We start from the raw sequence: 25,611 nt of genomic DNA on the forward strand, positions 1-25,611 counted from the left end.
CCCCTGCAGGTGCCCACCACAGTCATTTAGGAAAACTCTCATCACTGGACATTGTGTTGCTTGTGTAACTTAAAGAATATATCTTACAGTCTCTGTTCTCGGGTGTTATCAAGTAAACAATTAAAGTTTTGAAATGTGTAGAACAAAATCTTTCCCATCTACCGGGATACAATTAGGCCAGTTGGGTTAGGTCTGTGAATACTAATAGGTTTCTTTCTTGCTATCCGTTTCTCGGATCAGTTTCATTGGGGTTTTCTTCTCTAAGGTAAATTCCTCAAAGGCTTGATGGAGAGAGGGGAGTGCAGTAAAACAGGTCTCTGCACAGTTGTCTCTGTGTCTTCTGCTGTAATCCCTGATGGCTCAGCTGTCTCCTCCAGGAGGTCTATGCCCGTAGGGCTGGGAAGTATTCCCTGCTCCAGGACCAACAGCATTGCTGTCCTTCCTTCTCCTTGTTCCCGCTCTGCTCACTTCCTGTTCCCCCTCAGAGACTACCTTGCTAAACTCTCTCCCGCTCATAAAATAAAAAACTCTAACATATCAGTCTGCTTGTTAAACTTAACAAAACCAAGAAATAATCGGCAATATCAGTACATCAGCACCCCTCTTACAGTATAACCTCTTTAAAAAAGTACATGCAGAACTTTATTCTTCCCCTCAACCTGAAAACTGAGACTTCTATAGTATAGGACATAGGGATTTCCATCTCGTTTTAGCCAGTAGTTGAGGAGGGGCAAGCAGACAGAATGGAATTTATCTATTATTTTGTTACCAAAATTATTTGTAACACCAAGTTATATATAATAAAGTGCATCATCCTTATATATGAAGGGCGTACTGGTGACATCTCACTTCTTAAAAAGTATGTGCCCTCCACAAAAGTATTTGCCCTCCACAAAAGTATGTGCCCTCCAACAAAAGTTAAAAAAAAAAGTACACCCACAAAAGTGATCACATAATCCTGAAGATGACTTTCCTCAACTGAAGCTGCTATAAGTACTGGATGCAGATTCAGTATAATTTATCCAGCTACACCCAATATATTCTCCGAAAATATAAGTGTGATTTCAGAAGGCGCGTTACCCTCACCAGGCCCTGCATTCTTCTGACATTGGTCACTGAGAATGGCGGAGGGCAAACAATACGTGATTTGTGGTCCCTCCCTGAAAAGGTGACAACACCTCTGTCCGAGGCCTTAAAGTCGCAATGGGCAACCTTCTGCCTTCATTGCTACTATTTACTCCAACTCCTCTGCACCTAAGAGGATCATCAATGGTTTTAGCATGGCTTTGGTCCTAAAGACGTCATGGATAATTCTGGTAGTGGCGCATCTCCTCACAGCCGGTAAGAGCTTCCTGGTTTTACTGTTATTGGAGCCGCGTATTACATGGATGTATTGTTTTATCAAAAACTAAAGGGAGGAATGGAAGCATGTCCATCTTTTCCATCATGTTATGTGGAGATGGAGCTCAAACTGGAATTACGTATCAGGCTTCTGCCAGCCTTAAAGTGTGCATTCAGTCCATAGCACCACGTGCACTGGAGCTACAAAACAATGGCTGGTGTCTATAGTTTTTCCTTTGTTTTTGTTTTGTTTTTTTGCTTCTTTTTTGAGGGGGGGGGGTCTTTTTTTTAAAGCAGCATCTGGAGGACAAATTACAAATGTTGTGTATGGCCACTTGAAAAATGTGATTTCACACCCCAGGTGTATATGCAGTCAATATAATGTTATCACTTGCTTTGCCTTATTACAATGTTTTTTTGTCATCTTTATTTCTGTTTATTGATGCTGGAAAATCTGAATTTTTGCCTGAACAAAGCTGATATAAAAATGTGTGAGCATGTAAAGAAAGAAAAGATACAAAATAAATAGCTGAAACAGGCATGAAAAGCGGCAAAGGAAAGGAAATAGGTATATTGGAAAAAAGATGGCATTTGCAAAAAAAAAATCAAAAGTAATATAAGACCTCGCAGAGAAAGTAATTTATATTGAATATGTGCAAAAATAGTAAATAAGATCAATAACCCAACGGCTGCGACTACATGGAAGATGCGAGGTCTGCAGAAGTGAAAGTGTGAGCAAGGATGGATGAGAGAATCAGAGAATAGGGAAGCTACGAGATTTGACGTTTTCTGTACAAGTGGCTACATGAATCTGCATATGACAGAAGGAAGAATGGTCGGAGAGAAGAAAGGAGAGAAGAGAGAGCAAGGGCTGAGAGAGAATGGAAAACCAAAGAATTAGAGAGCAAGGAGAATCAGAAAGGGAAGGTTGGTAAGAGAAAAGAAAGCTAAGATAGGAAAGAAAGAGGAGTAGGAGAATAGGAAATAGAACAATCGGAGAGAGAACTGAAAAAACAGAAGAGAGTATCAGACAGGGAGGGATGGAAAAAAGCAGAAACGTTAAGTGTGAAACGAGGAGAATCAGAGATGAAGAAAGAAAATGCAAAAAACAGATGTAGAGAGGAGGAAAAGAGGAGAATCAAAGATGGAAAAATCAGAGAGGGAACACCAGAACTGAGACAGAGAGGAAGAGAAAATGAAAAGAGGGAGCATCGGAAAGAGAAGGAATAGAAAAAAATGAAACATAAAGGGGAGAATAAACAAGGGAAAAGAAGAGAGCAGAGACAGAGAATGAGAGAGGAAAACGACAAGAGGAGAATAAGAGAAAAGACAGAAAGGAAAGAACAAAAAATAAGAGAATCAAAGAGGGAACAATACAGAACAGAAATGGAGAGGGAGGGGAATCAAAAAGAATAAAAGGGAGGGAGAAAGGGAATGGAAAGAAACAGAGAGATGGAGAGGAAAGGCTAAAAGAGGCATTAGATTAAGAGGGAATGGATAAAATCAGAGACAAGAGAGGGGAAAAGAGAACCAAAGAGCCACATAGAAAAACAGAAAATGGAAAAAAGGATACAGAAAGGAGAAGAATCAGATAATTAGAGAGTTAATGGAAAAAACTGAGACAGAGGAAAGAGCAGAATCTAAAAGGGAATGAAAAATACCAGAGATAGGACGAGAGAAAAGAAGAGAATCAGAGATGGAATAGTGAAGAACAGAGATGGAGAGAGAGAGGAAGATCAGAACTAGAGAGGGAGAAAGAGATGAAGAGAGCAGGAGAAAAGGAATGAAAGCAGAGACAGAGAGGGAGAAAAGAAACAATCAGAGGATACAGATTGGGTGAAACAGTTAAAAAAAAGAACCAAAGAGGGAGAGAGTGAATGGAAAAGAACAGAGAGGAAAAAAAGAAGAGAAACAGAGATTAGCGGGTAAAGAAGACTTAGAAACAGGACAATCAGGGATTAAAGAAAAAAAAATCCCTTATAGGGCAGATTGTCTCATGTCTTTAGGATTTTTACTTTCCTCTAAATCAATAGGAACAGACAACCTTCTAAAGTTTATCTGTAACCCTTCCCTTATTCACATCCTCTCTCTTCCCCGGGATCTGCTTGTCTTCTGCCGTACTGACTATGTAAGAGGAGGAGAGAGGATGGAAATGAACAAAGACAAAGAGATAGGGAAAGGGAAAAAAGAGAATAAGAGAGGGAAAAAGCAAAGAGAAGGAGTAGAGGAGAATCAGAGAGAGAGGAGGGAAAAGTACAGGGACAGAGCGAGGGAACAGAAAAGAGGAAAATCAAAGAAGAAATGGGAAAAATGGAGAGAGAAGGAAAAAGTAAAAACAAGTGAAGAGAGAAGAGAGAGAAAAAGTAGACGATACACAAAGCATTTCGAAACAAACAGGAAATATTTTTGCGTCATTTACATTCACATTAAATTAGAAAATAAACAATTACTAAACGGGTATAAATATAAAGAGAAAAAACACAAAAAAAAGCGCAAAGCGATTATCTGAAGTAAATTACTAAGGGCCGTAAATTGGTTCTAATTAATATAGTATAATTGCTTTAATCACTGCTAATAGGAGCTCAGAAAGTCCCATCTAAAGAAAGTCGAATTCCCACAGCTCCTGTAAAACCCTCCAGGGTGACATTCTTCCATTGGCATCGACCCCAGAAAGATGTAACTCATACATAGAAATAATAAGCGAAATATGGATGGAGTAAAAAGCGTTCAAATTAATCTGCGTTTGAGACTTGTGAAGAATTGACTGCTAAATCCGTGTACGCGAATACAAAAACCCCAGAAAACCTAATGGTATTTCTTATGGAAGGGCGGAGAGTAAAAGGTACATCAAAGAATTCTATGCTAAAATGAAGAAATGTGTAAAGACAAGTGCCAGAGGTGAGAGGAAACGAGATTCGGAGGGTTGGAGCGTGTAGAGAGCTGTACAGAACAAGAAAATTAACCACATATTTTACATTTCTGGAAACTTAAATCTCCCTTAGGGGGGAAACACTGGAAGAATGAAGAACTCGGCAGAAGATAGAAGGTAAGGGAGACGGGAGGGGTAGAAAAAGAGAGAAGGTGAGGAGAAAAGTGTGTGAGGGGGAAAGTACAAGAATGGGGGCTATCCAGTAGATGATTGAGGATAAAACCCATTGCACTTACCTCTGCGGAGTCCAGACAATGTGGGAAGAAGAAGTGACTCGCTATCTGCTGGATCACACCCTGATCTGTGCATTATGTGGTCTATCTTGGAGGTTACTAGAAGATACGATCAGGAAAGATCTGTTGGCAACTATCTAGATATCCACAGATTGGGCCATGTGAGATGTCTGCCAGAGATTTGCTTTTATTATCTCCAAGTCGCTCTGCAGGTTACTACAGATTTTACTCTGCAGATCAGATGTTGCTTCTTGACTGCATCTCCCATCACTGTAACCAATGCAAGATTTTGCTGATCCTTCACATTTGTACCCAGCTCACCCCAACGTATGACTTTGCATACATATGTTTCTAAGAATAGTCTATTGTTTTCTGTATACCACTCCTTCTCACACTTGGGTGTCTCCAATCTCATCTTGAAGTCATGTATTCCTCCTCGGTTTCTTGTACTACTGAGCAATGAAGAGGCATCTGCGGCCCCAGTAGGTTAATGTTCTTTTGAAGGCGTTGTCCATTTTTAGTGGAGTCCTTAGGGAAATGTGCGAATACTGGCTTTATATTACTTACTAGAGTCTTCATTGCAAATGTGTTCTAATATCCTTAGTTTTCAAGCCATGTTCTTCCCCACTTAGCCAACTTCCTATTTTTTGCACACCTGTCCATAAGATGGCAGCCTTTGAAGGCGCATGTGACCAACACGTCATCATTCGACCTCCATTAGAACACTACGCACCTGCCATCTGCACATGAGCAGTTACTAGACATTGGGAGTAAGCGCACTGTAATTCAATGGAGGTGGAATGATAAATTGTTGGTCACATGCCCGACAATAGGTTGTCATTTCATAGACAAGAGCACTATCAAGACGGGACAGGAAGCCAAGCTGGGGGGAAGCGGATGGCTTGAAAACGAAAGCTGTTGTGTCATTACTGGCTGGCATGGGATAGAACAAAAAAAGACAGTATACTTACCTGTCTTTAGCCCCTCGGAACATAGCTGAGTGACGCACAAGGCATTGTCCCTGGTACAAATATCTGCTGGAAGTTAGCTGACTGTAAGAGGAGATCTTGTGTTGGGGCTCAGAAGCTTCAGGTTATGCCTCTGACATGGAGAGCCAATTCCATTAAAAGCAAAGCTCCAATGTGGGAAATGCAATCAGTAGTGAAATAAAGACATTTATTGGGTGTAGCTCATTTCAAGAAGAAGAGGATTCTGGAGCGACGCTCTGATTCCCGCTCCTCTGTCTCAAGCAGTATTACTAAGTTCTAGTAGATAAGATCTGGCTTGGGTTTTCCTTCTTCCTCAGAATAGTCTTTGAGCCATGGATTCAAGGGTTGAAATCTGAAGGGCTCTGTAGACCACTGGGTAACTTTGGGCATCATCTTGGTATAGGACAGTGTGAAACTATGTGTTTTGTGTTATGGTGTATTAGTTGCCTTGGAAGTAACCGGAACAATACAGGCGGCCAAAATATGGATGTGCATGAATGCTCAAGAACTGTGAGGAATGTAAGCAAAGTTTAGCAGGCATTAAGGGTTCTATCACACGAGCGTAAATATGCAGAGTATTATGTGCATAATTTTTACGTGCGTAATCCGCAGTGAAAAGAGCCCATTGATTTCAATGGTCTAATTCACAGCTGCGTATTTTTCCCAGACTTCCCCCACGTAGGTCCACCAGGGTCAGGTCCCGTGGACGAAACATCATCAGGAACTGATGTAAAAATGGAGGGAAGAAGTACGGGTCAGTCAGAGTACTTTGGTGGAAAGGGAACAGATGCATCTCACCTGTAACTAGGTCAGTTTTGTGGGGGGTTCTACATCTTGCACCCAACTCTGAGAAGAGATATTCATAGCCCTGCCCTGTGCCAATGACATGAGTTATATGTGAAGGAGAAGCTGTACGGCCCAGTAATAAGGGCAGTAGGAGATAAACTGAATGTATGAATAGGGTTGGCTGAGCTTCTCTGCAAAGGAAAAGAGAGGGAGTCCATAAAGGATCCTGGACATATATTGCAAAAGGGTTGTCAGACATCCTGATCAAAGATGTGGATTTAGTAGACCTTCTCAACCTTCGCACATTTTTTCTTGTAGGAGTCATATACCGTAAGAATTTTTAAAGTTTCTTTTCAAGGAACAGCGCCACTCTTGTCCACAGGCTGTGTCTGCTATTACATTCACGTGAATGAGGATGAAATCCAATAGCCCAGGCCATAGCCTAAGGACAAGAATGATGCTGCTTTGGAATGTATTAATCATATTTTAATCCTGTATAGATTATATTTTAATCCTGTGTGATATAATTGTTGTATGTAATGGCCAACCTCTACTTATATATCTGATATGTGGCTAAAGGAAGGGCAGCTACCTGTCAGCACAAAGAGCAGCTGGGGGACCCTGGCTCATCTTTGTATTATATAGTTGACCCATTGATTTGAATGGTTGCTGTGTAATGTGCAATTTGCAGGGACTCTGCATGATAAGTAATACTGAGCCTTATTGCTAGTTTCCCAGGGTGAGAGCATAGGACCCCACACAACTAGTTCATGGTGATGGGCTGATTGAAACACTGCACTACATTGATCCCTCAATCAGCTCATCAAAGAGGTTGTCAACTAGCCATTCTTAGTCATGACATTCCCACTGCTTGTTAAACATACAAGGTAGGTGATTAGTATGGAGACCGTATGTATCCTCGCCCATATTCTCTCATTTTCAATTTGCCAAGATAATCGTGGCATGTCTGCTGGTGCTGAGGTTCATCATGTTTTTGAGAACGCTACATACACTATGTTGACAGAAGTATTGGGACACACATAAAAGGTGATGAAGTTCAATTTTATTCATATTTTTCAATCCGGTGTTGGACCGCCTTTAGCCTCAATGACTGCAGTAACTCTCCTCGGTCGCTTTCCACTAAATTCCCATAGATTTGTGTAGGGATTTGCCTCCATTCCTTGATGAGAACGTCAGATAGTGATGTGGGAGATGATGAACATGTTGGGCGTGCACGGATACGGCATTCTAGTTCATCCCAAAGATGCTCGATGGGATTGAGATCCGGACTTGGGGCAGCCAATGAAGTTTGCAGACGTCCTGTTCCTCAACACTGTGTGGTGTAAGACATGGTGCTCGGTCATGTAGATATTGTAGCTAGATGGAGCTATACCAAAGTATTGCCATAGGGTAGGTGATGCCACATTGTCAGGAATGTTTCTATGCCCATTGGTGTTGAGGGTGGACTTCACTACAACCAATGGCCCTAGTCCTTCCCAGCAGACCCCCCCACACACACACACCATAACAGAACCTCCTCCAACCTTCACTGTAGTGAAGTCACGTAGAAACCGCTCACCAGGTAACTTGGACACCCAAGAGCGGCCATCCAATTATAAGATGGTGTACTGTGACTCAGCTGTCCACAACACTTGCTTCCACTCATTTACAGTCCAAGAATGACGCTCCAAGCACCATCACAGGCGCCGCTGTTCATTCACTGTGATGTTGGGTTTGTGTGCAGTCGCTCGTCCATGGTGACCCTTCACATACAGTTCCCTACAGATGGTGTTGTTGCTCGTACAAGTCTTTGTTGTCGGCATTCTGTTAGTTTACGAGATCTCCCTGAATGTGGCTGCACCGCACACACCAGATGGTCTCCATTTCTCAAAAAGATTTTCAATAACACGGCCAACAGTGGATTTTGGAAGGTCCAAAAGTGCTTTGATGTCCCACACTGATTGGTTGCTCAGGTGACATCCCACCTCTGGACCCCGTTGTCAGCTCTACACCTGGGGGCATCTGATGGTTTCTGTACTGGGTTATGCCTGTGTGATTCTCTCTTCTATACGCAATGCTCACACATCCGATTTGCAGATCCCCATTCACCTGACAGCACAGGTGGGGGGCCCAATAATTTTGTCAATATAGTGTAATTTTGCAGTGGCGATGTCGTCAGATTTTCCTATAATAATTTAAGCACATATTTCACAAAGAACATTCACAGCATATGGTTGGGATGTGGCACCAATGTCTGAACGGTGAGGGTCTGACCACTGAGCAGGGGACACCCATCTATGATGTTCATATAAATGATATATATATATATATATATCCAACTTCTTTTAATTAAGTCGTCAGATATTTTGCTCATCTATTTTCAATTGTAATATCTTAGTTTTCAGCTTGTAAATATCACATTATGCAGGAAGAAAACGAAGAGATAGGAACTGAATGTAAGCAAGAGAAGGCTGGGCTGGGAGTCAGGAAGGCATGACACCCCCCTGAGTGAGGCTCCTAGTAAATATTTTGGGCCACTGGGTCCCTACTCTTAATACTCCAGCTGCTGGTACAGCTTACTGTATTCTTTGAAGACCACTTATCACACGTGTCACTGCATGCTATCGTTCACAGCATAAGCTCCCTCGTCTCCCAGGTCCAGCACTCCCTGCACTCTGACTACTAGAGGCGGGGTAGGCAGATTACTCTATGCCAGAGCATGCACAGCATCAGATAGCAGTCCTGTATGTGCAATGAAGATACTGTAAGCTGTAGCGGCTGGAGTTTCGATGCTACAGAGGGGGCCTTATACTAATTGTAGCATACAGGTCCTATTACTAACTGGGGCACAGAGGGGGCACTATAGTGGGACTATAGCACAGGCACATTATTACTATAGGAAGGCACTGAGAGGTAAGGAGGTTACCACAATGGAGGTAACTGCACTGTAATCACTATCATTGTGTAGAGCTGGTATTTGAGTACAATAATATACAGTATTTGAGTACAAGAAATATACTAGAGCCAAGCTGCTGTATCATATCCTTCTTTGTTATGGTGGAAATTGAGAGTGTTCCACCCAGTAGGAATTGTTGGACTTTCATGAAACCTGGTAGATCTGTACAGGAATAATGGTAGCAGATTAGAATGAATCAGACAATTTATTTCAGCTCAGGTGTCAATAAGAAGTGTACCCATCATAAGCACCTATACACTCTTGGATTCCTGCAGGCATTGAAGTGCCGGGATATCTTGTTGGGATCTCTCCATGCTGCATGACTTGTGCAGTCAGTTGTTGTACAGTTTGTGGTTGGTGGCCATGTGACGTAATGCGCCTACCTATGGTGTCCCTAACATGCTCTATTGTCTATAAACCTGTGTGATTGTGTCGATGATATAAGTAAGTGATTATAATAACAGAGCAAAAGGAGAATTTATTGTGGAAAACCGACCCCTTGTAGGGAGGCTCTAGTACCGTGTTTTACCACCTCTAGCTTGGATACAAGATGTTATTTGGGCAGGCATGGAGGTTCTAGTACCCTGTTGTACTACCTCTAGCTTGGTTACAAGATGTAATAGAGGCAGGCATGGAGACTCTAGCACCCTGTTGTACCGCTACTAGCTTATATACAAGATGCGATATGGGTGGGCATGGAGGCTCTAGTACCTGTTATATTGCTTCTAGCTTGGATACAAGATGTGATACGGGTGTGCATGGAGGCTCTAATGTCCTGTTGTACTGCCTCTAGCTTCGATAAAAGATGTGATACAGGTGGACATGAAGGTTCTAGTAGCCTGTTGCACCGCCTCTCGCTTGGATACAAGATGTGATACGGGGGGGGGGGGCATGGAAGCTCTAGTACCCTGTTGTACCACCTCTAGCTTGGATACAAGATGTAATACAGATGGCCATGGAGGCTCTAGTACCTGTTATATTGCTTCTAGCTTGGATACAAGATGTGATACGGGTGTGCATGGAGGCTCTAATGCCCTGTTGTACTGCCTCTAGCTTCGATAAAAGATGTGATACAGGTAGACATGAAGGTTCTAGTAGCCTGTTGCACCGCCTCTCGCTTGGATACAAGATGTGATACGGGGGGGCATGGAAGCTCTAGTACCCTGTTGTACCACCTCTAGCTTGGATACAAGATGTAATACAGATGGGAATGAAGGCTCTACTATCTTGTTTTACCACCTCTAGCTTGGATACAAGATGTGATACGTGTGGGCATGGAGGCTCTAGTGCCCTGTTGGGATGCCTCTAGCTTGGATACAAGATGTGATATGGGTGAGCATGGAGGCATACAGGTCCCTTATGGTATTCTGCAGCAAATCGCTCCACATTTGCTGTAACTGAGGCTCTAGATCGTGCAAACTCCTAGGCTATTGATGTTGGCATCCCAGATGGTCCCATACATGTTTTTTTAGTGATACATCTGGCGATCGGGCAGCAATGGAAGTGTGACAATGTTATGGGGACATTCCTGTGACCCCCTTGTGTGTGCGGCCGAGCATTATCCTGCTGCCTCTTGGAAGCCACCATGAGAGGAACACATGTGACAGCAGGATGTCCTGAACATCTCACTGAGATGTCATTGTCCCTCATACCACTACTAGGGGGGACACACTGTCGTTTGTGATGACCCACCCCCCCCCCCAGACCATCACACCAGCAAGGGGCAGTGTGCTGATCGACAGCAAAGGCAGGATTGAGGCGCTCACCCTGAGGTCTCCAGCCAGGAACACGGCCGTTGTCAGCTGCTATACCAAACCTGGATTTATTGTTGAAAACAAACTGGTTCCACTCCGTAGCGTCCAGTTTCATAGTTTATGACATCACTGCAAATGCAGGCGACAGTGGATATCAGAGGCCGTACATGTAATGGGGGGGGGGGGGGTGAGAAAAAAGGTCCTTTAGCCAAGCACCTGGAAATGGTTCTAACAGACACAGGGGTGTAGCGATGGCGCCACCTGTCTCTGGATGGTGGACGGCAAAACTGTTTTGATCTTCTCGTGCTTGTTGGATGATCAGATGCTCCTCTTTACTGGTGGTCTGTAGAGGGCATCCTGAGCCCGGTCACCTTGTGTGCCCTCACACATCCACTGGTCCCAACACCTCCTAACAGTCTAGTCAGATGATCCTCTCAACTGGTGGTCTGTTGGAGATCCTCAGCCCGGTCACCTTGTGTGCCCTCACACATCTACTGGTCCCAACACCTCCTGACAGTCTGATCAGATGCTCCTCTCTACTGGTGGTCTGTTGGGGATTCCTGAGTCCGGTCACCTTGTGTGTCCTCACACATGCACTGGTTCCAACACCTCCTAACAGTCTGGTCAGACGCTCCTCTCTACTGGTGGTCTGTAGGGGGTGTCCTGAGCCTAGTCACCTTGTGTGCCCTCACACATCCACTGGTTCCAACACCTCCTAACAGTCTGGTCAGAAAAAAGGTCTGAGAGCCTTTTTATGAGCCAAGGGGTGAACTACTTTTAGAGTTTCAGGTGGAGGTGGCAAGAATATTTTATCTAATCATGCCATAACTCTAATCATTTGTATATCTGCCTAAAATGTAACTGCATGTTGAATTTTGCAGCGATACTACAACAGTATATTACAGATTCCATACAGTACCTGTGATTGGTGCCCCATTCATGTTGTAGCTATTCCCCAGTGTATACAAGTTGGCTAGTATTACCTTAGTTAGTTATTCCTTTCTGTCTGAAACTTCTGCCTTCTTTCTCCTCAGATGGTCATGTGATCTCAATTCTCACCCGCTCAGATCTAGTGGGGAGTTATGGTGTCTGAAACTAGTCAGATTCTCAGTCTGTGTGATGCTATTACATGGACCCTACTATAAAAACCTGTCTTTTGGGGAACACAGACACTCTTGTCACAGTTACTGCTAATGATCACACAAGTACTTATGGTTTTATAGAAAATAATGATAATTAAACTTCCCTTCCAGCAGGCAGTTAGCTTATGCTGCGCTGATGTATCATGGGATAGATGAGAAACTGAAAGTAGGAAATTTAGCCATCAAGATGGTGTGATAAGCATCAGAAAGGGGGCAGCACTGCAGGGATGTGGTTGTAAAACACAGAGAAGGCGTCCAGAGTGTGAGACGCAATCAAATGAGGGGAGCAGGGATGGAAAAATGTGATTTCCCCAGAGTGGCCCTTTAATGGACATCGGAGGAAGGGTCCCTACTTAGGACTAGTTAAGCATTAACAGAAAGAAGAGAGTAGTTAAAGGGGTTGTCCCGCGGCAGCAAGTGGGTCTATACACTTCTGTATGGCCATATTAATGCACTTTGTAATGTACATTGTGCATTAATTATGAGCCATACAGAAGTTATAAGAAGTTTTTCACTTACCTGCTCCGTTGCTGGCGTCCTCGTTTACATGGAGCCGACTAATTTTCGCCGTCTAATGGCCAAATTAGCCGTGCTTGCGCAGTCCCGGTCTTCTTCTTTTTTCAATGGGGCTGCTCATGCTGGATGCCGGCTCCGTGTAGCTCCGCCCCGTCACGTGCCGATTCCAGCCAATCAGGAGGCTGGAATCGGCAATGGACTGCACAGAAGCCCTGCGGTCCACCGAGTGAGAAGATCCCCGCGGCCATCTTCATCAGGTAAGTAAGAAGTCACCGGAGCGCGGGGATTCAGGTAAGCGCTCTCCGGTGTTCTTTTTTAACCCCTGCATCGGGGTTGTCTCGCGGCGAACGGGGGGGGGGGGGGGGTTGAAAAAAAAAAAAAAAACGTTTCGGCGCGGGACAACCCCTTTAACAAAGAGAGGCTCTTGCACTGACAAAATTGATCCGTCTATATATAATAAAGTCATGTACATCTTCAACCACAACAAGTACACGCCGTAGCACGCATATGTTTGTTTTACTATCTACTAAAACTGAGATTCTAAATTTGCTTTTATAAGCATCTGATTAGTATTTACTAAAGATAAATCTCTCCATTTTACAGAAAGCGCCACGTGCCCGTGTTTTGAAAACTGCCCCCGACCTCTACTGTTTATAGGCCTCTGCAATCTTGTTGGTTCATCATGCCCCTGTCTAAGTAAGTAATTCCCTACCCACAATATATGCACAGGATAGGGGTCACCGCCGATCTGGGAATGGGACGCCCACAATGACATCCCCCTGAATACAGCGCTGGCTGAGTCTGCATGGTCAGCACTCCATTCATTTCCTTGGGGCTGATAGACATAACCGAGTAGCGCCATTGAAAGTTAAAGGTGCGCTAGCCCACCTGCGTCACCAACGCTCCATGTAGTCTCCTCCTCACTCCGGGGGATGCAGTAACCCCACAGTGAGGAGGATGGGGACACAGAACCCCCGTTCTCGTGACTGGTGAGGGTCTCAGCGGTGAGCTAGATATCCCTTCTCCTGTGGAAAGGGGATAATTTCAAATCTTGATACAACCCCTAAAATACAACACAAAACTATATTTATTATATATATCCAACAGAGAAGTCAGTCGGGATGCGGAGCGACCCCAATATTACTCTACCGGTAAATGTTCTTACACTTCGAAAGGTGTTTTAGATGGAACAATATTGTGAATGTGAAAGACTGAACGATTTTCGTTTGAACGAGCCAACAATGCATTTGCCTGCCTAAACAGGCTGCCCAAGAGGCATCAAGCTAACGATGACGTCACTCGCTTGTTCAAACGCTAATCACATAGTATAAAAGGACCTTAAGGCTGGATTCTCACAGGGCAGAATCCCGCCGGAAATCTTGCGGTTTTCGCCGTAGCCGCAGGTTTTGGAGCGGCTTGGCCGCATGCTTTTCCATTGTGTCCGGCGCTCCAATAGAAAGCAGCGCAAACGCAACGGAAAAAAAAAATATAGACATGCTGCAGCTGGGGAATCCGCAAATCTCGTCCACATGGCTTGCTAACCCTGCGATTAGCGGCTACAAGTGGACTTGCTGCAGCGAATTTCCGCACGGAATTTCCACGGCAAATCCGCCCTGTGTGAACCCAGCCTAAGTGTTTTGGATCTGAGTTACTACCAGTAATGGTTTTTAATTTTTATCTATTGCTCATATCTCGATAAATAACCGTGCTTTCATATTTTTCACGCAGCTACTACAAGGCCTCCGACCACAACTACAGGTAAGTTACTTTTACAATGTACTATTGATAAGAGTCTAAATTCGCTTCTATAGGAATCTGATTCTGATTTACGAATGATATATCTCTCCATTATACAGAAAGAGCCATGTGCCCGTGTCCTGATGAATGCTCTCTAATTGAATTTATTCTGAACCTCTGCCGTACACGATCATGCCCCTGTCCGAGTAAGTAAAGTCCAGTTAATACAACAGTTTATTACACATTTAATCACAGCTGGCGCTTGATACAATCACAGTGCTCACTTTGATGGAGGCGGGGTATTCAAAGCCCCATTCACCAAAAAGAAACTGATATGTCAGCGCGGAGGGCACTGCAGCTTGCCACAGCACCTCCGGATACCATCACAAGGCATTGGGACGCCGCGGGGTACGTGAGTATAAGCTCCTACCCCAAAAATAAGACACTTTACCTCTTTTTGGGCAAAAATTAATATGACAGTGTCTTATTTTCAGGGAAACACGGTAGTAATGGAGATCCCTCCAATACTGCCCTCTGTAGTACCCCACTAGTAACGGTGACCCAATCAGAGTGTGTACCATTAATAACCATACTATCTGTACCTACATCACTTACAGAGAGAGACAGGGAGGCAGTACTAGCTGAACCTAACCCATGTACAGGGAGTGCAAATTAGGCAGTAATATCTGCAATTCAGTACTATCTGTAGCTAAATCATATACCGAAAGAGCGTACCATTGTATCTTGTCACCACCATAAGTATAGCTGGAGACCTAGTGATAGTCCGTAGCCGCCCAGTGGATGCCCACAAGCTACTGATTGGCTGGCTGGTGCAAGGTCCTAGCACCGTGGGGAATCAGTTTTGTCTGGGGTGGAGGGTTAGGGTTCGTTTCGGTGTTAGGCTTACATTATTAGCTGTCAAATTCCAAATTGAGAGCAGGGCCGCATTAACATGGAAGCATTTACAGCTAATAATGTAAGCCTAAGACTGAAATGAACCCTAACCCTCCATCCCAGGCAAAACTGATTCCCCATGCTTCTAGGAGCTTGCCGCCCATCTAACATCATCTCCCCTCCAGCCTAACTTCCCCACCGCCAAGCTGTTACCGGGGCCGTGCCCCTCCATCCAGCCATGGAGAGAGCATCCTCCACTTCATGGGCCAAGTAGGACAGGAGCAGCTATCAGCAGTACAGGACAAGCGAGCCGTGAGTGGAGAAGGGACACCGGTGTGGTGAGTGGCAGGACCCGAGAGGCCAAGGATGGGAGCGAGCCATGCAGCCAATCAAGGTCTGGGGGCGTCACCTGACTGTCAAGCAGCCTTACCCTTGTCTTTTCACCCATAATTGTGGTGGAGACAAGATACAATAGTACCAAGAGAGAGAGACAGGGAGGCAGCACTATCTGTACCTACATCATATACAGAGAGAGACAGGTAGGCAGTACTATCTATACCTACATCATATACAGAGAGATAGGGAGACAGTACTATCTGTACCTACATCATAAACATTGGAAAACAGGGAGGCAGTGATATATGTGTACCTGCATAATATACAGGGAGAGATAGAGAGGCAGTACTATTTGCATCTACATCATTTACAGGGAGAGACAGAGAGGCAGTACTATCTGTACTTACATCATTTACAGGAAGAGATATGGAGGCAGTATTATTTATACATACATCATTTATAAGGAGAAACAAGGAGGCAGTACTATCGTTGGCATATGGGTTGTTTATATTATCTCATATTTATATCTTGATGAATAACTGTGTGATATCATATTTATGCAGCTACTACAAGACCTCCAACCACAACAACTCCACGCCGGACCACACGTAAGTTTCTTATTATCTGCTTAAAGAGATTCTCCACCTAAACGATCAGACATTAAAGCAGTTTGAGGTACATTGTTTGCTGCTACACTCAGCTTTGTAGGGGCATACTGCCTAATAACACTATTATATGGGGTTTTCAGAGGCAAAACATTCAGGCAGCTGCTCAGGTTTCGAGATTACACAAGGAGAGATAAGGAAACAGTACTATCTGTACCTACATTATATACAGAGAGAGACGGGGAGACAGTTCTATCTGTACCTACATCATATACAGAAAGACAGGGAAGTAGCACTATCTGTACCTACATCAAATACAGATCCTTCTGCTGGGAAAAACTAGGGCCATTGCGTATAGTGAAGTCCACCCTCAACACCAATGGGTACAGAGATATTCCTGACAATGTTGCATTACCTACCCTGTGGCAATACTTTGGTACGGCTCCGTGTCTCTACCAACATGATCGAGCACCAAGTCATATACCACGCAGTGTTGAAGCTTGGTTTGAGGAGCAGAGCGTCTGCAAACTTTATTGGCCAGCCCAAAGTCCAGATATCACTCCAATCAAACATCTCTGGGACGAACTAGAACCCGCATATCCCTGCATGCCCAAGACGCCCCCCCCCCCCCCCCCCCCTGCATCATTTCTCTCTCCTCACAAAGGATTTGTGATTTTAATATCTTTATGCTTGAAAAAGGCTCCACTGGTAAGAGCCGAAACGTGTTGCATGTTTGGGGCCTCACCTGGAGACCTCATCATATAGTTGTGTACTTTTGTCAATAAAAACTGGATATCTATCCTTTGAAAAAGATGTGGATTCCATGCATCACTTCTGCTGATAGGCGATCCTGGATGTCTAGAGGGTAGTGCATATTCAGCTACGCTGTCTATTCTCCCCTCTCCTGAGTGAGTTACTTCTGATCCCCTTGACTGTTAGTTTGAGCGCATTGTTGTTTTTCTGCTTTCTTATTGTTTTACTCCCACCTCTGGATAGGGGGTTCTTTCTCTTATATGCGGCTCTCCACCTTGGTGGATTAAGGGAGGATTGGAGACACCACTCTCCTAAGGTGCTGCCCTCACAATTTCTGCATACTGTATTTTTAGATCATGTTGGCATCTATTTGGATAATACAGATCTGCTTCTCTATACACCCAAGGCAAATCTAATGCAGTCCAAGCACAAAACCAAACCTAAACCCAATGTATCTGGGGACGCGAACAGCAGTGCTGAGGACCAGAGGAACTCTGTACCTGGCCAAGCCTTTAGGCATTTTAGCCTACTCCCCCATCTTCTCCTACCTGTCTCCCTGTGTCTTCATTCACCATGCGGATGACCCAATGGTCTGCTGAATCAGCTCAACAAGCTTTCGTAGACTTGGATCTATTGTTCTAGGCTTGTTTTTACTTAACATGAACAAGCTTGTTTGCTCCACACTCCCCATTCTCTATGAAGAAGGTAGCTGACACCTTGTCCTGATACTTGTGGTGGTTTTGAACTGATAAGCCTCCATACAGCTCCCCAAAAGCGTCACATACTATACCAGCGTCTTCATGTGTCCGGTTCTGGGTCCATGAGTACCACTGTGTTACCACCGAAGACATGTCTGATTGCTTACCACCTTATAGGCTTATGAAGTTTGGCCATCGCACTCAAGTCATAATGCTCTATTTTCTGGGGTTCCTCATGGTACTTTTCCCCATCTTTTCAGTTAGGACTACCGTTCATGCCCTCCACTGGTTGAGATGCCTATTAACAAGTGTCTCCTAGACTTGAACTTGACTGTGGTACTCTTGGACTTCTTCCTGACTGTTCCTAGCTATGATGTTTTGTCTTGTAGGTGGATCCTACTATATACCCAGCATGGTGACTGTTTTTGACTCTCCCCATTGAGTCACTAGACTACCTCCTAATTTCTCTTCAGGATAAATTTGGCTTATGTCTGCCCTACATTCATTCCTTTGAGGTTTTACCTAATTTTCCTTACATTTTCGTATTGTGGATCCATGATACTGGCCCTGGGCCTCTGGATTTCTTACCCTTCACCAACGGCTTTATAGAAAGCCTTTGTGCCTTCATTATAGGATGTTCCTGAAGGCGCTGCGCTATGTAGTTGTGCTTTCTTTCATGCCGCTCCCACTGAGGCATTTTGCTGTACTTAAACTATAGTTCTGACTTGCTTTACAGTTTGTGAGTAGCAAAACCTACAGCCCTTGCCTATCCACCATGCTCTGATTGGCTGACCCCCGAGCCATTCATTTATTGAATGGCTGTGATTAGTGCATCCAGCGCTGGCTTTAAATGGTGCTGGATTAGCCAATCAGAGCAATCTCTTGCTGGAGGCGGGGTCTTCAAACCCCGTCACTAGCAAAAGATCCTCTGACAAGTGCCCAGAGCCCTGGAAAGCAGTGCCAAGGACCAGACAGCCTCAGCATTGGTGTGTATAATTTTTTCTTTTTTTTTTGGTAGTGCAGCTAGCGCTGTGTTTAGCGCTGCCCAAAATGCAGCACCAAGTTGTGCCGCGCTGTTAGCAGTACTGCTAACACTGCCCATTCATTTCAATGGGCGATGCAGGGCTAAAAACGGCCAAAGATAGGACATGCATCGCTGTCAAAGCACGCTGTTTTGACGCTCGTGGGAACAGCCCCATTGAAATGAACGGGAGCCTTGTACTACAATGAAAAGTCAGCGCTAAACGCTGTAAAAAAACGTCTTTGTGGGGAAGGCCTTAGAAAAAATCCCTACAATAGGGAATGAAATAAAAATAAAAAAGTAAGCATTACTCTCCCTGATATTGTACATCCAGTCCAGTGCTGCTGACCCGGTCACATCTGCTCTGATCCTAGCTGAAGCAGAAAGCAATGATGTCACATTCATTACCTACCTGACTGCTGCATCCAATCAGAGGTCATATGCTGTGCATGCATAGATGATCACTGAGGTCAACGATTTAGAGGACCCTAGTAGTCAGCAGTTAATAGTAATGTAAGCCGCTAAAATGCAACTGCCACCCATTATAAAGAGTGGACACCTGTATAGTGATAAAAGAAAGGAGGAACTGTCTTCCCCTGACTGTTAAAGTATAACTTAACTGACATGATGGAAACCTTTACATTTGTTACAGGAGGAAGAAGGGAGAGGGGGACATGATGGAAGCCTTTATATATGTTACAGGAGGAGAGAAGGGTGAGGGGGGACATGATGGAAACCTTTATATATGTTACAGGAGGAGAGAAGGAAGAGGGGGACATGATGGAAACCATTATATATGTTACAGGAGGAGAGAAGGGAGAGGGGGGACATGATGGAAACCTTTATATATGTTACAGGAGGAGAGAAGGGAGAGGGGGGACATGATGGAAACCTTTATATGTGTTACAGGAGGAGAGAAGGAAGAGGAGGGACATTATGGAAACCTTTTATGTATGTTACGGGAGGAGAGAAGGGAGAGGAGGGACATGATGGAAACCTTTATATATGTTAGAGGTATAAATAAGGTTCAGGAGGGAAGTCATTTTTTTAGGAAGTTCAACACTAGAACAAGGGGTTACAATCTGAGATTAGTTGGGGGAAGATCAGAAGGAACGTCGGAAAATATTATTTTACTGAAATAGTAGTAGATGTTTGGACAAACTTTCAGCAGATCTGGTTGAAAAATCAACAATACATTCAATCAAATTCAATAAGGATAGATCTATGGTAAGAGATAAATAATATAAGGGCCCACTGTATGGATCAGGGGGTCTTATTCCACTCTCAGTTTTCTATGTTTCTATGTGTGTTCCCCTTGGAGTCGTGTCCATTCTGAATCTTAAGGGGTCCACACTTCTATTGCGATACTGTAGATTACAGATTCAGAAGAGATATCCTGTATTCTGAATAGTGAACATAGGGGCCATACACATTTTATACAATTTACACAAAATAAATTCCTTTCTTATCTATATATGTGCTGGTTAGTCACATTTTGCTGCATTTCTGCTCAGGTGTAGTTAACCTTTTTCTTATTCAAGCTGCTGTCTCATTTCCTCACCCATAAATAAGTATACCTCCATCCTCCATGCTTTGGCGTCCGCCATTTTACCTATATTAACCCTGTCTTATCCAGATCCCCATCATACAGATGGGAGAGCAACAAACCCATACGAGGGGAGCTAGACCTTGTGTCACACATACATAGCCATTAAGAATTACTGTACACCCTCCATTATGCACACCAATATCCCAAGCACCAAATTCTAGGGTCCATGAGTCTATACATGATATGTCTACATCTGTATAACAATTGATTCTAAGTCCTTCACCAACTTCCACAACTACTCTGTCCACCATACCTCCTCCATGTCCATGTAGCTGCTCCGATCAAGCTACAACTTACTGTATCTGTCCATCATACTATTCTCCATGTCCTAGTGAGAAACTTTCTTCTCCTTGTTTGTTATTTTTCCACCTTCTTGAACATGAATGAAGCTTCATTAGATTGCTTGATGCCCACCATACCAAGCATCAGCAGTGAATACTACAGTATTGTTGTACAGATGGTCTTTTCTTTAGCTTGACTCTTAATGTGCTGTGCTATCAGGGTGGTTTATTCATGATAGGTTTTGTTATATCAAAGAGGTAGTACCATAACTGCAAGTTATCTCCTATCCATAGGATAAGGTATAACTTGCTGATCAGTGAGGGAGTCTCACCGTTGAGTCTCCTGACGATCCAGAGAACAAGGGTCCGGTGTCCCTCGTCCTCCTCACTGCAGGGTTACTGCACCCTTTTCCCCAGCAATGAGGAGGAGACTGAATGAAGCGCTGGTCATGCAAGTGAACTGCTGCTCCATTCACTTTCAATGGGACTGCCGAGATACCTGATACATCAGCCCTGTGGCAATCTCCACAACCACTTGGCCCACAAGTCCACCACATATCCTACTCCTACACCTTGTCCATGTACCTGCCTTGGTCAGGCTATGAATTACTGTATTCGGCCATCCTATTGTCTTCCCTGTTATGATTAAAAGGTTTTCCAGGAGCAAAACTATTGATGACCTATCCTCTGGATAGCATATCAGTAGGAGTCCGCTGGCTGGGACCCCTGCTGATCAGCTGATGACAAGGATCTGCAGGCAGCTGGAAGGCTTCAACCACCGTCACATCGCAGTGGCCCAGTATGGTAGCATAGCTCTCTGCCATTCACTTAACTCAATATTAACCTTTGACCTGCTTAACAAGGCAACAGGTCTTTGCCTGTGTTGAAGCCACCATGCCACGACATTGTCGCAACCGATAAGCCGTGACAGTACCTGATCCAATTCTCTAACTTCCCGGTGTCATAGAAACATAAAATTTGGCACAACAATTCCTTAGGTCCTAAATAATAAAAGTAAAGGGGTCACAACTCAATTATTCAATACTAATTGCAAAAGTAATTGTACCTCTATGCAATGTACTTAATCTAATTCTCTAACTTCCTGGTGTCGTACAAACTTGAAATTTGGTACAACCATTCCTTCGGCCCTAAATTGGAAAAGTAAAGGGGCCACAACTCGATTATTCAATGCTAAGTGCAAAAGTTAGTGCACCCCTATATAATGTACCTAATCTAATACTCTAACTTCCCGGTGTCATGCAAACCTGAAACTTGACACGACCATGCCTTAGGTCCTATACAGGAAAAGCAAAGGGGTCACAACTTGATTATTCATTGTTAAGTGCAAAAGTAAGTGCACCCCTATGTAATGTAATGTACAAACAGGAAATTTGGCACAACAGTTCTTTAGGTCCTAAACAGAAAATGTAAAGAGGTTGCAACTCTGATTATTCAATTCTAAGTGCAAAAGTAAGTGCACCCCTATGTAATGTTACTTCCTGGTAGCATACAAACGTGAAATTTGGCACGACCATTCTCTAGGTCCTAAATAGGGAAAAGTAAAGGGGTTGCAACTTGATTATTTAATTCTAAGTGCAAAAGTAAGTGCACCCATATGTAATGTAACTTCCCGGTGTCATACAAGCATGGAATTTAGCACAAGCATTCTTTAGGTTCTATGTAGGAAAAGTAAAGGTGTCACAACTCCAATAATCAATTCTAAATGTGAAAAAAATTCTCAGAAACCTTAAAGCCTGGGGAAATTATTTGCATACAGAGAAAAATCTACCTCACCTCTATGTGTATATACTGAGAACAAGCTAATGCTCCTCTATGTGTATATACTAAAACGAATCTAAGTCACCTCTGTGTGCATTTACTGAGCAGAAGAAAGCGGCCATGGAATGCAGGGATGGAGCATGCCTTAAGGGCTAAGAAGAGGCTGCAACCTCCAGTCTGGGGGTAAATTTGAATGAAAAGGGGAGTTACCTTTAAAGATAAAAAGTGAAGAAAATGGTAGAGGTGGCACATTCTGCAGAGGGACATGGGTACATGCAGTCTGAGCAGAAACTAACTTAGCCAAAACTGGGTATATAAGCTAGTATGTAATAAATCTCCATTTCCATAATGGACTCTAGAGTGCTGGTACTCTTGTTGGATACATTGTTTCTGATCTCCAGACATTCGGCTGTTTTGCTTAGAGTCATCAGAATGGATGGGAATGCGGTACCCAACATTTGTTTCATTAGTAACACAATTACATGATAGTCCATAACTTCTCAAAAATAGAAACAGAAGACCAATCTTACACACCAATTCTGAGGCTCCAGAAAGTTATCTGTCTTTAAGGGTCTTACCTGTGTCCTTAAGGGTAAATCTCCTCTACATGTCTATAACCATCCAAAAATCCTCACCTCCCGGCAGCCTGCAGTTTCGCTCCTTCATGTAAGTGCTCAATCTGCAGCAATACAGCAAACAGTAAGGAGGGGGAGGAGGGATGTGCAACTTCAATTCAGAACACAATTCTCATGCATTAATCGGTCCCTAAAAGAGTCTCGCCTCTTCTTCTGCCTCTTGTAGTAAATATTTCCATCCTCTCACCTCAGTGTAACGCTTCCATTTGGGTGTATAGCAGATGAGAACAGTCTCTTTATGAGACGACTCTGATCTCTTCTGCTAAATACTAGTTCTAATTATACCCATCCTGCTATCATTGTGTTTTATTACAGCGACTACCAGATCTGCAACGTCGACTACAAGTACCACACCAGTGACCACAAGCATCACACCAGTGACTACAAGCACCTCACCAGTGACCACTACATCACCTATGCTCACTACAAGTACCGCACCAGTCACTACAAGCACCACACCAGTGACTACAAGCACCGCAGGAGTGACCACTACATCCACAATGCTCACTACAAGTACCACACCAGTGACCACAAGCACCTCACCAGTGACTACAAGCACCCCACCCGTGACCACTACATCCCCAATGCTCACAAGCACCGTACCAGTGACCACTACATCCCCAATGCTCACTACAAGCACCGCACCAGTGACTACAAGTACCACACCAGTAACCACTACATCCCCAATGCTCACTACAAGGACCACACCAGTGACCACAAGCACCTCACCAGTGACTACAAGCACCCCACCAGTGACTACTACATCCCCAATGCTCACTACAAGTACCGCACCAGTGACTACTACATCCCCAATGCTCACTACAAGTACCACATCAGTGTCTACTACATCCCCAATCCTCACTACAAGTACCGCACCTGTGACTACTACATCCCCAATGCTCACTACAAGCATCGCACCAGTGACTACTACATCCCCAACGCTGACTACAAGTACCACACCAGTGACTACAAGTACTGCACAAGTGACCACTACATCCCCAATGCTCACTACAAGTACCTCACCAGTCACTTCAAGTACCGCAGCAGTGACTACAAGCACCGCAGCAGTGACCACTACATCCCCAATGCTGACTAAAAGCACCGCACCAGTGACTACAAGTACAGCACCAGTGACCACTATATCCCCAACGCTGACTACAAGTACTACACCAGTGACTACAAGTACTGCACCAGTGACTACTAGTACCGCACCAGTGACTACTAGTACCGCACCAGTGACTACAAGCACCACACTAGTGACCACTACATCCCCAATGCTCACTACAAGTACTGCACCAGTGACTACAAGCACAGCAGCAATGACCACTACATCCCCATTGCTTACTACAAGTACCGCACCAGTTACCACAAGCACCGCAGCAGTGACTACAAGTACAGCACCAGTGACCACTACATCCCCAACGCTGACTACAAGTACCACACCAGTGACTACAAGTACTGCACCAGTGACTACTAGTACCGCACCAGTGACTACAAGCACCACACTAGTGACCACTACATCCCCAATGCTCACTACAAGTACTGCACCAGTGACTACAAGTACTGCACCAGTGACTACTACATCCCCATTGCTGACTACAAGAACCGCACCAGTGACTACAAGTACAGCACCAGTGACTAGTACATCCCCAATGCTCACTACAAGTACCACACCAGTGACTACAAGCACCACAGCAGTGACCACTACATCCCCAATGCTGACTACAAGCACCGCACCAGTGACTACAAGTACCGCACCAGTGACCACTACATCCCCACCGCTGACGACAAGTACCACACCAGTGACTACAAGTACCGCACCAGTGACTACAAGTACCGCACCAGTGACCACTACATCCCCACCGCTGACTACAAGCACCGCACCAGTGACTACAAGTACTGCACCAGTGACCATTACATCCCCACCGCTGACTACTACATCCCCAATGCTGACTACAAGCACCGCACCAGTAACTACAAGTACTGCACCAGTGACCACTACATCCCCACCGCTGACTACTACATCCCCAATGCTGACTACAAGTACCACACCAGTGACTACAAGTACCGCACCAGTGACCACTACATCCCCACCGCTGACTACAAGCACCGCACCAGTGACTACAAGTACCGCACCAGTGACCACTACATCCCCACCGCTGACGACAAGTACCACACCAGTGACTACAAGTACCGCACCAGTGACTACAAGTACCGCACCAGTGACCACTACATCCCCACCGCTGACTACAAGCACCGCACCAGTGACTACAAGTACCGCACCAGTGACCACTACATCCCCACCGCTGACTACTACATCCCCAATGCTGACTACAAGTACCACACCAGTGACTACAAGTACCGCACCAGTGACCACTACATCCCCACCGCTGACTACAAGTACCACACCAGTGACTACGAGAACCACAGCGACAACTACAAGTAAGTGACTTATAAGTGAGGAGAAAGTGTTCATGTGATGTAAGTACAGCAGGAGCGGTCAGACTACGGGTCATTACGTCACTCACTGACATCTCCGATCACCATTTAATACTGTGCTGATTACTAATATAGTGTATAATATGGAATAGAAAAGGTTATTGATCCCCCCCCCCAA

The 25,611-nt window shown here is 44.4% G+C and overlaps 2 protein-coding genes across 2 annotated transcripts in view; both read left to right on the forward strand.

The window, feature by feature from the left end:
- Window positions 1–1,238: 1,238 nt before the first annotated feature.
- LOC136580754 (microtubule-associated protein P320-like) lies at window positions 1,239–24,228 on the forward strand. The gene is made up of 6 exons (XM_066581581.1): window positions 1,239–4,387; window positions 13,250–13,342; window positions 14,375–14,404; window positions 14,503–14,589; window positions 16,177–16,221; window positions 23,310–24,228. The coding sequence occupies exons 4-6, from the start codon at window positions 14,576–14,578 to the stop codon at window positions 24,088–24,090; spliced, it is 840 nt and encodes a 279-aa protein (XP_066437678.1). The 5' UTR covers window positions 1,239–4,387; window positions 13,250–13,342; window positions 14,375–14,404; window positions 14,503–14,575; the 3' UTR covers window positions 24,091–24,228.
- A 725-nt stretch (window positions 24,229–24,953) lies between these two features.
- The window catches only part of LOC136580752 (uncharacterized), a 116,272-nt gene continuing 115,614 nt past the window's right edge, over window positions 24,954–25,611 (forward strand). The window contains exon 1 of the mRNA XM_066581579.1: window positions 24,954–25,436. Within this exon, the coding sequence (XP_066437676.1) occupies window positions 25,025–25,436 (412 nt within the window). The 5' untranslated portion in view covers window positions 24,954–25,024. The remainder of the gene's footprint in view (window positions 25,437–25,611) is intronic.

This window comes from Eleutherodactylus coqui, chromosome 10 (genome assembly GCF_035609145.1).
Source record: "Eleutherodactylus coqui strain aEleCoq1 chromosome 10, aEleCoq1.hap1, whole genome shotgun sequence".
Taxonomy (NCBI): Eukaryota; Metazoa; Chordata; class Amphibia; order Anura; family Eleutherodactylidae; genus Eleutherodactylus; species Eleutherodactylus coqui.

Coding starts and splice junctions, on each gene's coding strand:
- LOC136580754 (XM_066581581.1), top strand. Junction 16,222..23,309: donor AACTCCACGCCGGACCACAC/GTAAGTTTCTTA, acceptor GTTTTATTACAG/CGACTACCAGATCTGCAACG.